The sequence below is a fragment of the Pararge aegeria genome, chromosome 2 (assembly GCF_905163445.1).
Source record: "Pararge aegeria chromosome 2, ilParAegt1.1, whole genome shotgun sequence".
In the NCBI taxonomy this organism is placed as follows: Eukaryota; Metazoa; Arthropoda; class Insecta; order Lepidoptera; family Nymphalidae; genus Pararge; species Pararge aegeria.
The window spans coordinates 11,108,705-11,123,587 of record NC_053181.1 but is presented as its reverse complement, the minus strand read 5'-3'; the positions used below and the strand labels follow the sequence as shown (position 1 = coordinate 11,123,587).

Here is a 14,883-nt window from a genome sequence, read left to right as displayed (position 1 = left end):
GAGAATGCAGTCTAGGGCTAACTTGTAGTGGAATAAAAAAAAATGAGCATCTGAGACTCTACATAGTCATTGATTACCTTACTGGTCCTGCGGCTGTCACAGCAGTCCGCGATCAACTTTATCGTAGTGGCCATTCGTTTACAACTACTACAAATACTCCAAAGACAGCAACATTAAATTCGTTTGATTTGTACTAGTGTGAGCTGAACGCAACCACCTCCGCAAGTAGCAGGGCGCGGCTTTAGTCGGCCGGTGTCAGTGCGCGCCGATTTATGATAATTGAAGACATGTTTCATTGGCGCTCAGATGTTTATTTTAGATAAGAGTCTCTCGTGGCACTATTTCATACGTCCGAATTGGCTGGGATGCGCGACCTCCCGTGAGCATCGCTTCACCGGCCGTGTCCGATTGCAACTCTCGCATTGCTCATTCCCCACGATTTATAAATACAAAGTGCAACAAGAACGCGACGAGTGTGAAATTATGCGTACGATAACGTAAAGTTGGACTCAATAAATATTTCAGGGCGATATGAGATATCGGAGGGCAACCCATCACGCTATAAATGCCATCATTGGAAGGACTATTCTATAATTGCAAAGTAGTTGTGAACTTGTTTCAATGGCTTAGATGAATGCATTATCAATGCCCACTCCATTTTGTGTCCCTTTTTTTGTTACATAATGTAAGTAATCGTTTCATTAATTTCAGTGTAAAGTGTGTCGTAAAAATATTTCAAACCACGGGCCGGGTAAAAAAGTAGGTACATTATATCCATTTCCAAGATGCAAGCTAATATTATGCCCATTTCATCAAGTTCAATGCAGAGCATAGTATTGTTATCTATGTTCGACTCGGCAGCCACAAACATATGTAGGAATAAACAAACAGACAAACTAGAGCAGTGTAGTGGGTCAGTACCCTAAAAGTAGATATCTCTATATGAGACAGGTGGTCTGTACCCAGTAGGTAAAGGGGCATTGAATGATGAGGCGCCTTTACCTAACCTTCGCCTGATTTTAATAATAGGTAGAAATGCTGGAAAACGCCAAAAATAAAAAAAAATATAAAGATCAAAAATAACGGCCAAAAAACATTGAAGGGTGTAAGCCGCTATTTTTTGTAAGGCATGCAAATTGAGTTTGCACTAATCCGAACGCGGTGTGCCCGCGGCGAGGTGGAGTAGATATCGTTATTCATGTGCTGAGCACAATGCTGTGTTTACTTGTCGATGCTCATTGTTTGCATCGCATTGCATTGCGACTTGAAGCAGTGTGCCAACAGCTGAGCGTTTAAAACTATTTTGTTCTGAAGGCCGGTGTATATTTAGAACTCTCTAACTAAGAAATGCTTCAATCCGCAAGTATTAGAATCGTTTTATTATTACGCTCTCGACTGCAGCCTCACGTGATGTTCTAAGATGATAGGTTCTATTAGGGGTATGGCAGTTATATTAAACCTATACCACTAACCGGTTTGTACGCAACATTGCACGGTTAGTCGCTTGGTAGCACGTTTTTGTCTTTGAGTGCCTGGGCACAGCCCTTCCACTTCTGGAAGTGGGATATTAATGGACTGAGGATGATGATGAGAATGGAGGAAATATAGGCTTTGAATAGTATTAATTGCATGACCTCAGGTGGAAAACTTAGAGAATGTGTCTATGGCAAAGATAAATCTAGGAAAAAAATCTTAGACAACTAAATTGTAGCGCACTTAATTATACACAACTTTGTTTATGTCCTACAGAGTGAGTGAGATAATTATAGAATGTCATTTTGTCTTTTTTATTATTATTATACCTATCTATCTCCTGCCTACTATCACCCATTGAGTTTCTTGCCGGCTCTATATCCTTAGAATCAACCTTTCAAACTGTTGTATAGTCACTACAAATAATTACAGAGAATCTACAAACACCGATTCAAACTGCATCGGGCATCTGCCTTATTAAAATAAACTTTTAGAGTTATTATGAGAAGAAATAGAGATGTGCATTTATCTATTAGACTCTATATATCTCCTGTCCACTGATACCCATTGAGTTTCTTGCCGGCTCTATTTCCTTCGAATCTATTTTTCAAATTTTTGGTATAGTCACAACAACAGAAAATTGCTTTCGGGCCTAATTTACTAACACCCATTGAGTTTCTTCAAGGCTCCATCTCCTTAGAATGTACTTTTTAAACTTCTGGTAGAGTCACTAAAAACTACATAAATATATTATAAAGATAACTTGTGTGCTACAAAGAAAAATATTTGAGTTCCAAAAGTATATATTATATGTTAAAAATACTCGTAGGCCTGTTAATATAAACGAATTTGTACTACTTTAGTTTAATAAGGACAATATTTTAATATAGTTGGGACAGTTGGGTGGTATAATGTAAAAAACATTCAAACATACTCCCGCAGTTTTACACACGGTCTTCCCTGAGTTCTGGTTTCCACGACTTGCAAACAGCTGACATATAAATCGAAGGTCCTACATAACATAATAAATATTAATGGGTTTCTGCCAACCCAAATCCTTATATTTTTTTTAAATTATCTAACAGATCGAGCTAAACAACGTCACTGCAACATTACTGTATACATGACTGTATATATATAACTATATGCCTACCCATAAAATTCAAAGAAACAGATCTACAAAATAAAAAGTGTAATAAAACCGTTAGGTACAAATATAACAAGATAACTTTCCCAAACATCTATAATCTGATATCGGTGTCACGTTGCCTTGGATTAACATAACATTGCCAGTAATAATCGTAAGAATGAACTTCATTTCAAGCATTCGAGCTACTTTTTGCATACAAATACAAAATTTCATATGCACATTCGGAATGTGTATCGCATATCGCACGTATGCAATCGCCTTTATAATTATTTGCAATGTTTACTTAACACCCTTTCACACATGACGAGATATCGACAATGTAATTTTTAGAGGGTGAGCTACCCCTCGACATCATAGTAGTAAGAAGCGTCAAGAAATTATCAGCTTCTTTAATTTTTTTATAAGCTTCAATAACAAAATAGGTAGCTTCTTATAAGTGAAGTAGTAAAAGCTTATTAATTTTCTACATAATTCGCTGATAGCATCTAATATACGGTTGTTTTAACCACGCAACTGCTTGTCTACATTATAGGTTAAACGTCTGAATATTTAATTAACGCTAAAATTACTGCGCATCTACATACTCTGTAATCGTTCGTGATAAAATCTAAAATAAATAATAATTTCTTATTCCACAGAATCATGAGATAAGTAGTAAGCGTTGGGTTGCAATTAGGGTTGCCCGGCTTAAACCAAGCATGTTTGGCTTTTCACAGTCAAGTTTGGCCATTTTTTACACTTATATTTATTTGTCCACGTAGAATAATGGATCAATTCTGATACATAATCTTCTATATATCTTCTTCCAAAAGCGGATGTAAAGTACCTAACTGACTTTACATCCGCTTTTGTATGAGTTAAAAACTTATTTGTTACGATCATATACTTAACAAATATTGAGGTTGACAATTTCATTTATTATTAGATTAATGAAATATAATTTAAGGCCAATTTTTAATAAAACTAAATTTTTAATAAAATTAAAATAGAGCCAATAAAAACCAATGAAACTAATAATTGCATGCCGGGCTTTAAAAGCTAAATTCTGGTATTAACGTAGTTATTTTGTTAATGTTAATAATAAGTTACGTTATTTATTTAATAAGTAATACTATTTTTGGGCTTGGCAACCCTAGTTGCGACAGATTAAAATCAAAGGCGACGACAGTTTATACATCGTTTGACGAATAGATAAAAATCTATCGAGCATTAAAGCGAGATGAAGAAGGCGCTTGCAGCGGATGTGAGAAACGTTATTCCATTCTATTTGAATATATCATTCGACTAAATGTAGGTTTATTGCTACTTTTCTCACGGAACTAATACATTATCAAAATCTTTAATTGAAAGATTTCGCCATTTGTCTCAGCCATTAAAATAAATGTTTGATTGCGTACATCATAAACAAATAATGAGGCTTTCGGCGTGATCTAATCGCTCCAATCCTATATACTCTATTTTACATTAGCTATAAAAAACATAGCTACTCGCAGAAATGCTTTAGCGACTCGCTTAGTATGCCGCCACATTAAAGATGTGAATGCAACCATAAAATTATACCGTGATAAAAGTTGAACAACAGAAAAACGCGTAATTTTAAAGTAATACCTAAAATGATGACGACAGCTGTAGGTAATAATTCGCAACGGCTACCATACTGGCATTATTTAATTGTAATTTTAGCGTATCGTCATTTGAATGGGATATGTGCTGTAGATAAAGAATGGTCAAGCCCCGATTTCATATTTCGCTATGTGCCGTCCGGCTGTGGGGGACATAACGATGTTGCTTCTTTTTAAGCATTATTTTATAAGAGGGTAGGCCTTATACGGGGGAACTGAATGGTATTAACTGTTGTGGCATTAACAATACAGATATGTCTTCAAGAGGAAACCGGTTACAGTTCTAAATGGGTCACACGGTCCCAGCTTCAAGTTTTTGCCAAGCAATCGCGAGGATCGAGGGATAATTTTAATTTGCTTATTTATTACAACGTGTACCAAAATAAGAACTCCGTTTAAATAACTTTGTCTTTTAAGGCGTAGGGTCTTGATATTTATATATTTTTATTATTTGAACTTAACTTTTAAAAAGTTATTTGAGAAACACTTAAAGAACCTATCAAGTCAAACTTCTTAATTAAACAACACATCTTCAATGCCACAGTTTGTCATCTGAGTGAACATTGTTCGTTGTCAGAATGACCTAAATTTTACAAGAACAGACAGTAGATGCCTAAGAATCTACCTAATGCTATTTTCAAGGATCCTGATTTTGACTTGTAATGATTCAGCATACTTCTGCAATTAGCGATTAATACAAAAGTGTGTTACATAAGATTGTTTTCCCGTTATTTGCAAAGCATGCAGCCACGAACGGTGACAGGGTCGCGAGGTCGAGGCCCTCCCGGGGCCATCCCGGCGAGCGTTTCTATGCTAATCTTCGAGACAGCATTCGAGAGCCACCGACAACTATTAATGGTTATGGCCGTTTTCACTCTGTGGCTATAATTTCCCCGGCCCTGGATATAGGTGGCGAGTTGCGCCCGCGCTCTACGCAGCACGTTTACGAAACATGTTTCACGCCTACGATTTGGAAGTAACATAATATACAGCCCGAACTAGTTAATTTCTACATCTATCGTGCATTCAATTCAAATATTACGAGCGATTTAGACAACAAACAGCGCACCGAAACTGACGATGCTATGGCACTGAACTATATATCGGATTAGCATACAAACGCGAGCGGTGACACTGTGCTCACGGATGGGTGCGGGCGAGTTGGAGCATTCGTTATAATTTTGAATGTATGAATGAGAAATAGCAGCACACGTTGGAGCCGGCGCGTGGGACGCGTGCCGACAATGCGCCGAGACAAGTCCTGGGCGTCCTTGTCAATGTGAGCCGCTTCCAGCCACATCCGTCTATTGTCATTATTTGTGTTTATGCACTCCCGTGAACAGTGACGAGGATGACAGCTCAAAAACTATCGCCATCGTCGAATCCTCGAAATGTGAGTAAACGGCATCTAGTCAAACCATTTTGATTATATTTCTAAGTAAATCACCGTCCCAATTCTTAATGAAGCTTAACCTGAATTTAAGCTAAATAGCTCATAGCAGCAAACACGCTGTTCTATTTTCATATCTAATAATATTTATTAACTCAGTAAAGTGGTCCATCATATGACCATATGCTACAAATGGCGGTCGAGAAGTATCTCGTATTTAATGTTGTCTATTTTTTTAAAAGATCCCCCGTAAAAACGCCAAACTCACGATAAAGTTTAACGTTTCTCCAACGAAAGCTATAAATTTTCGAATCTGTTTTAAATTTTCATGAATTAAAATTGGTTATCATTATAAAATGTGTTTATGGAATATAATAAAATGTGAATAAAAGAATTAGTAGCGTAGAGTGTGAAGTGAACATTTAAATGCATTCTTTATAGTAAATAGGAGTGTGACACAGAGTTTGCTCATTTTTGTGGCACCATTGAAAGGATGCTGTTAACAACCTCTTTCAAAGAGCGAGCATAATTTGATCGGGGTCGCGTTTCTATGGGAATAACAGAGAATACGGCGACCTATCTTTTTTTTAGTGAATTTATTTAACGTTATGTTTTAAAGAAACGTGATCCGTCTATCTAAACGTTTTTTTCGATCAGATTTATGACTTTGTTTATTAAAGAATTAAGTTGTCGAAAGGTCCTTTAATACGACGTAGGAATTTAAGGAAGCCTATCTATCTCTTAGCAATATAAGTTGCTCGTTACCCAGCCAATACAATTCTTGAAGTAGATTATGTAATTCAGTTTAATCGTATATCCACTTTATCTCACAATAGTAATACAAATTTTAAACTGATAGCTTTTATATAAAAGCTCGCAAGAAATTCGCGCTCGTTATGCAAAAATATGGTAATATTTAAATGATATACACAGAAGTGGGAGCAGGGGATAAGACGTTCACTGCAGTTGCGAACTCTTATTTCGATAATCCCGCTATACGTATTCAAATGAGCACCTATGATTTATTGAGTGGAACATTAACATTTTTATTATTTGTTATTCTTACACCTTTCTTTAGGGCGGAAGCCACGCGGCCTCTGTCTCTGTGTACTCGGCCGTGAGACTCGGCATCACAGCACCCGCCTGTAACTGTAACTGCTAGTACAAAAAATACTATGACAATATAAAAGATCCAATATTATCATAGTATACGTATAAATTTTACGCGAATTCATTTCGTATTCACAACGCTTCGATATTTGTCGATTATAATAATAATTGCCACTATACACGAACTTCGACGTAATATACGGCCGTGAGAATCGATGATTGATTTTCCGGAATCTCGGACTTCAATTCGGACGATGATCAAATTCATAAATGTATAATTTTGTTATTTTGACCTTGATACAATTATTTTTTCCGCCTTTGTACATTCGGACTTGGTACCTACATAAAGTTTTTATTGTTTTTCATAATTTTGCATATTAATTTACCTTTTTTTTATTAGTCGGTGTCTATGTACCTACCTATATAAAAATGAAATCTAATCGCATATAAATGTAATTCTTCCTTTAGTAGCGAATTGGTATTTTCCATACAAAACACATCATTCAATAGCAGCGGTTGCAGAACCGTTGGCTCTTGGTAACAGAATGCTCTAAAGCGCGAAAAAGGTGCAATATAAGACATGACCTTGTGGATGATGTATGTATGAATGTAATACATTGTACACTACAGAATTGTAAATAAAAGATAACACACATAAACTTAGATATAGGTAAGTAGTAAAAGGCGGTGTCCTAACAACCTTCGGGCTAGGGATATATTTAAAAGGTGGACATTGGTATAGGTGGTGTATAATATAACATACATGCTAATAAGTAAAAAACTAAACCAATACGTTATTATTATATATTAAATTATAGTATGGTTCAACTCACTGCCAAACATCCTTGTGCAGGTTGAGATGTGTATCCTGTGCCAATGGAGGCAGTTTATAGTACTCAGTGACCAGGGATTGTGGTTGAGGATCGTCGGCGACGCCCAGCACCGCAGAAGTATGTTCCGATCCACCCGTGTAGTACGCTCGCCAGGACTCTCCGCTGACCTCCATTAGCTCTTTGCGTCTCCTGTTGAAAAAATAAACAAGTTAGAATCCTCATGATCACCATCATCAACCCATTACCAGCGCACTATAGAATGAACTCTCAGAATGAGAAGGGCTTAGACCGTATAGTCCACCAGACTGGCCAAGTGCGGATTGGTAGACTTAACACGACCTTGAGAATTTTTATCATCATCATCATCATCATAGTACTGGAGCTTTCTATTTAATCATTATCAATAAAAGGTAGTCATTTTATAATCTACATAGTCATCAATGTTGAACATTCTTAAGTAAAATGCAAGCCTCTTCGTTTACTTTGCTTTACCCACTTTGCTGGCTTAGCTTTACTAATAAAAATCAAAACGAAGAAGATACTTTGGCTGTCTGTAGGTGCAAATGTGACGATGACGTATATGAAACGATTGACCAATTCTCATTGAGTGTGTCGTATCAATGAAGTAAACGTAAAATACTGGTATCCCAAGCCTGTAGTTTTACAACTGGACCGACTACATCTTACGAACCAGTTATTAGGCGTGACCATTTTGGTACGGATACTGACCTTTGATGGTATCCATCAGTGGTCGTCATCACATAATACGTCGGTATAATACACGCGTACCTACGCTAATTATTGCACACAATCGTGAGTCAGCAGGCCCGGTGGCCGGTTGCCCAAACAGGCTCATTATCAGAACCACTAACAGAGCGACTTAGCAGCCTCGAGGCTGAACGATGTGCCTAATTCGGAAGCTCGCTAACGATTGTAGGCTATTCGAACGGGTGGCCATACGTCACACGGGTCGGGTCGCTTGCTGCTGCATAACCTGAATGTAGAACAGGTCCGTACCACTTGCAGAACCGGAAGGATACGAGGCAAATCCCTGTTCCCTCGCCAACCAGTTTAGGTTGTCTGACGTCACACCCAGCGGTATCCGACGATGCAGACAAATAAATAAAAAATGTTGAAAGCACGCGTCGGACGAGTTTGACCGGATCGTAGTTCTACCTGATTCCTGTTCCTGGAGGTTTGTTGATATCACGGGAGGTCATTATTTATTGTTATTATAATAACAATCGAGAGACGTTCAAAACTATAGTCACTCTAAACTTATAAATAGCAATACAAAAAACCTAGTTATGAACGAAGGGTACCATTTAAATCGTTACTACATTTTCCGCATAGTTATCTAATGACATAATAGTAAGTAAGCACTAAATCTCAAACCGTACCAAAACTAGCTATTTCTTTATAAGACGAGGTCACTTTATTACTCAGTGGACCAGATAGATAATAAATATCAATATTTACTACGGCTACATTGAGTTATTTATAATAGTAAGCCTGTATTTACTATCGGCCGCAACATTTTGCAATCTAAGTATTACTAATTTTCACAATCTGTTAACCAAATTTACAATTCCGTGCAATGGATGTTATCTAAATAAAAACTTTATATTCAACAATAGTTTTTATTATAAAATACACACAGCGTTTGCATAAAACCTAAGCATTTGTTAAATAGACAGAGGTAAAAATCTTAATCCCGTAAAAGTCAAACAAATATCTAGTTTAGCGTCTTAAGCAAACAATATGGCATCATCATACGTGTTTCCATCTGACAGGCCATCACTTAATCAATGAATTATCATAGACCGTTTGAGAATGTCACGTTAGCGTCAAGTAAGAATAGAATATGCGAATTGGTTCAGAAAACTGGAAAAGCCAGCTTCTGGCATTTAACCAGCCAAAGCGTGAGTCATTTGACGAGTTAACTGGCAGGCCGGATCGGGGCGCGGGCGGTGCGGGTGCAGCACGTGAATGAGATTCCGGTAGGTGCGCACGTAAAAATCGTGCAACGAATCTAACAGGTTTGCTGGGGTCCTTGCGAGGCCATCGGGACTGGTCTAACCTGCCCTGCGCACATGAACCTCGAATTTCCGATCGTTTCCTATCACTTTTGCTCACATCACAGCCACTTAGTTAATATACAACTCGAGCTTTTAAATTTATCATCATTGCAAAATTTTTATTTAGATAACATTTTGACGCAGCTTTGAAACAATCAATCAAGCATTGTGTTACGTATTGTCTTTTGAAGTATCAATAAATAATTAATTTATCAATCTTTTCTTTATTGTCAATTGTTCGTGCCATTTAAGTTTCGCAATTCGCCTTCTCGTCTGTTTGTTTGGGTTTGAATGGAGCGATTAGAAAGTATCACGCGCAGCTGTCGCCAAGACGTGACGTATGCTAGAGCGGAACGGATGACTCTGAGCGAAGGGTTGAAGGAATCGATGCAATGCAAACAAAGCATTCGATACGGCCATTCATCTTCAACCGTTTCTGAGAAAACTCATATAGCCTTGACTATTAATGACTCGTACATTTAACCACCAAACAACTATAATGTTCCCATTTAGATCAACAGCTTAAATAAAAATGTTGTTATAATATCCGCCTACTATACTTTTACCAGACGACTTTAAGTCAGACCAATATACTACGACCATTGAAATCCAAACTTGCACGATAAGTTAGGACTAAGAGTTCAAGCCCTATTATATCTCTGAAATTCCTATAGTAATCATTTAATGCTATTATACAGCTCTAATAGAAGAACAAAGTTCTACAATAAAGCTCTTAACATATATAACATAAAACGCAGTATTTTTTTTATTTTACTTGTTTCGAAAATACAGCTCGCCTTCTTGTCAAAACGATAACTTAAAACCATGAAGCTGTACAGTCAGTTTGCATGTTTCAACGCACTAATCTCAGAAATTAACAGTGTGATTTAATAAAAAAATGCGTTAATAACCAATTTGGTTTAAGAGATATGCAGGGTGAATACTGATGAATAGTAAAATACAAGCAATCAATGAATGCCGGTACAACCCAACTGTTTTTTAATCCATCTACGATGTCATGCCAATAAGATCAAAACCTGAAGTCTCTACTCTTGGATTTCTACTACACAAGTATAAATACAACAGAGGTACGTTCGATTATTTTTCGATCAATAATTTAACTATCGAAAACACTGATTTTGGATTTAATTAAGTGTGAGTCATTTTTATCTGAAGTCGCAACGAGTTGTGAGCCGAGTGTCGGCGCGGCGGCGTATTTCGAAAGGCACTCGTCCACGTCGACGTCCGGTGTCGCGTCCAACTATCGATCATTCGGTTCGTTAATAAATAACACGTTGGCGTCGTTCGTTGCTTATCTCGGCTGTTCGGGCATGTGGAAAAATTTGGTGTAGGTGTCGTAACGGAGCGACACGCATGTCTCGTAGGGTTGCGTGCGCCCGCCTGGCGTGCTTATCCTCTCCGGTCGTTGCTCGCGACTCGATTGCTTCATTATTAATCTTTTAATTAAAACAACCAAAGCCCCGAGATAGATTAAGTATTAAAAGTAAAATAGCCGATGTCTCAGACGAATCGATAAAAAGATTGCTAATTAAAGATGCAGAAAAAAAATCTTGTATTTTATGATACCCTCATGTTTTATAGATCTTGTTAAGATTAAAATATGAAAAAAACTAAGGTTTAATAATATTAAGTAGTAGGTACACAGAAGTGTAAAAATTGGTACACCGATCAGAGAGGCTATATACTTTGCATAAACATAAATATTGGGTATATTCTCAAAACAATTGTAGCTAAGAAATCGAATCGGAGTCCGAACTCAACTTTTTTTATATTATATACTTGCGAATTCACTATACTATGCTTAATTGTGTAGGTACATGGTTGTTGTTGTTGTAGTATATATATGGCAAATATATGGCAAATAATGCAGACACTTAGACATCTCTCAGTTCTCTGTCATCAACAGCTTATAATAACCCACTGCTGGAGTAGGGAAGGGAGGGTTTGCCCATAATCAACACGCTGGGCAGACGGGTTGGTTCATAGAACATGGTAGTACTAGCACCGAGGACGCTGCCGTTCTCCGTTCCATTCCCAAGAGAGCGGGTGGTGATAACTGTATTCCAATCTGCCGTCACCATACAATACCTAGCTCTGACCAGACTACAATCAGTACATACATGTATTTTGCAAAAAATATTCCGCGCGTTACATTGTATTTTATTTAATAGCGTGCACTTCGTAGATGCATAAAAACGTTGCCTACTCCGAATTATATTTACTATACTTATTATTGCCTACCCCGGTTGAATGTCTAGTGCACGCCACTGACAGTATAAATGTCAGTATCAGTATAAACATGCACAGCTTCACCTCTGCAGTCACCCGGTCGCAGCAGGTGCAGTGGGCGCAGGGGAAAGTACAGGGAGCGGCTCAAATCTACGCGAGTTTTATCATCTCTGATAAGAGAAACTAGCGTCGCTCCCGCTAATGACTCATTAAGCCGAGACGACATTAAATGTAATGTTTTAAATGAATGGATTTTTCTTAACGGATGTCATAAATACTGCATAGTAGGCTAGCTATTAGCTATATGTACTCATATATAAAATACGTATCACATGGCATAAATAATAACGTAGATAAGACTTTTAACTTTAATACGCTTACTTGTAGCATTTTCTTCCATATGTGTTTCATTGTTCGCACTGTAAAAACGAGTGCCATGCAAAGCGGGTTGCATATTGTTTATTGGAAAAGAGCAATCTGCTGAGTTTCTTGCCGGCTCTTCTCAGTGGAATCTGCCTTCCGAACCGGTGTTAGAGTCACTACAAATAGACTGACTTGATGTTTCAAAAGTGCTTATTAATTAGGCCTACTTGAAATAAATGAATTTTGAATTTTATACGAGGAAAAGATTTTTTTTTAAAGTATCTAGGAAATTTATGACATCGTCATCAAATCACTGGTCCACTACAGGGCACGGGTTTAGGCAGTAGTCCACCATGCTGGCCGGTGCGGTTTGGTGGACTCCAAACGCTTTTGTGAACAGTATGGAAATCTTTCACGCATGCAGGTTTCCTTACGATGTTTTCCTTCACTGTTGATGTTGTATTTTAATTGCTTAAAACAAACATAACTTACAAAAGTTAGAGGTGCGTGGCGGGACTCGAACTCAGCGACCCCTCGAAGCCAAAGACTACTAATAAAGGAAGTCAATTATTGGTGTATGTTTTTCCGTTTTTGGTAAAGGTAGAGCTCCTTTAGCAGATGCTGAGACTAAGGCCCAACGAAATGTCAAAATGATGCTTAATGTGATATGATAGCTAATCAGTACCCGTATTGTTTTTAACGATGCATTTGCGCAATACCCATTATCTATGCGATCAGTATTTCCACGACTAACTAGCTAATGATTTGCGGTGAAATGCCGCGTTGCTACGTTTCGTCAATTAAAGAATTCGCTCTTATGGAATTGTGGTTAAGCTGGACGCACGCTGTTATGGGTCAGCAAAAAACTGAATTCTTCATACCGGTATAAATAAATAAACGATGAGTACAGACCGAGCTGCACTGAGCGCAGAACAAACCAAACGAGAAGCATTTTTCGACAAACCTCTTTTTGCAGGTTGACGAGGAACGCATATGCGATGATTCATTTACGGAGTTGTTCACCGTATAAGTATGGCTAACATTATTACTTCTGTTTTCTCGGCAGCATTATATACGACGAACAAGAAATGTTTTCTTGGAAATATGTACCCACGCAGATTAAAGATGGAAACGCAACATGGGCACTAAATAAATCAAATCCCCCTCGTCAGGCTATAACTACTACTTAGATCTCTAGGATTTAAATTGTTCAAAGAGCTTACAAATAATAGAACATTTAAATTGCGGATGCTTATATTGTCGAACTTAAAAATATATGCAAAAAACTTCATCTCTTGTAAACACTGAAAATTAAGTCAATTTCACTTTCTACGCATTTTTTCTCATGTCGGATTTCCAAAGATTTTTTTCTATTCCTCAAGTTAACCCTTGACTGCAATCTCACCTGGTGTTAAGTGATGATGCAGTCTGAGGTGGTAGCGAGTTAACCTGTTAGATTAGAACATCACATCAACTTAAAATAAATCAAATACATCGGAAGAGATTTTCAAAGTGCAGCAATGTAACTTTGTATCGGATAAACCAAAAGGTCGTGTGCGGCTTTTGTACCAAAAGAAATCTAATTGATGTAAAAGATTTTCCAAATGCAGAAATGATGCGTACGACTTTTACGCATCTTGCAGCTTTTGCCGTCCGTGTAGCTCTCGCCAAAGTGTACAATCAATTTAAGAATAGAACATGAATTCATACAAAAGCTTTTCTAAATGCGTTTTGATAACAATTATAAAACCGTTGACCATTGATTGACACAGTTCGCGAACTTGACATGGTATCAATGAAGAATATTTGAATTATTCACTAGACTTATAAAATGTTCATTTCATTGTATTCACTGGATGCTGTCTCCGGCGCTGAGACGTGGCCGCGGTACTTATGAGCTGAATAGCCACTCTATGTCAAGGGATTTGTTATCATAAAATTTTTTGAAGCGATATAAAACGAAACACAATAGAGTGGTTTATTAAGGCGATACGGGTTTGTTACTCTGAATAATGTAATTGAATTAAATGAAAAATCAAAATTTAATTTTTTCACTTTCAATTTTATTAAAAGTTTCTATGTAATAAAGTCGTTAATCGACATAGTGTGTCGCTTAGTCTGTCCCGTTTCGGTATGTAAATCTTTTTGACGACCTCCCTAACGGTGTGGTGTGTACTGGAATCCTAAAAGTAGGATTTTGGGTTCAAAATCCGAAATTTGTGATTTCGGCCGTGGCTAGATACCATCCTACCAACAAGACGTACTGCTAAGAGATTTAGCATTTAGGTACAATGCCCCGTAGAAACCGATCAGGAGTATGAGTTTGAGACTACGACTGCCAGCCAACTAACAGGTTAGCCCGCCGCCATCTTAGACTGTATCATCACTAACACTCAAGTTAGATTACAGTTCAGGGCTAACTTATAGAGGAATAACAAAATAATAAACTGCATTGACTGATACACTTCTCACGGAAGTTTTCTTTTTTGGTTTAACAACGGAACGAATGTTGGGTTGTGTACACTTGACCAGTTATCGTTAGTAAACTGGGTAACTCTAATTGGCAATATTATTTCATACCTATTCTAATTAATTAATAAATAATATTGTAAAT

General features: G+C 37.4%; 1 protein-coding gene across 5 annotated transcripts in view; it reads right to left on the bottom strand.

Annotated features, from left to right (window-relative positions):
- The window catches only part of LOC120629234 (protein grainyhead), a 131,474-nt gene that overhangs the window by 52,193 nt on the left and 64,398 nt on the right, over positions 1-14,883 (bottom strand). For all 5 annotated transcript variants that reach the window (XR_005658983.1, XM_039898106.1, XM_039898135.1 and 2 more), the window contains exon 3: positions 7,579-7,767. Coding sequence is in view for 4 of the 5 variants with exons in the window: in XM_039898106.1 (XP_039754040.1) it covers positions 7,579-7,767 (189 nt within the window). In the remaining variant the exon portion in view is untranslated. The remainder of the gene's footprint in view (positions 1-7,578; positions 7,768-14,883) is intronic.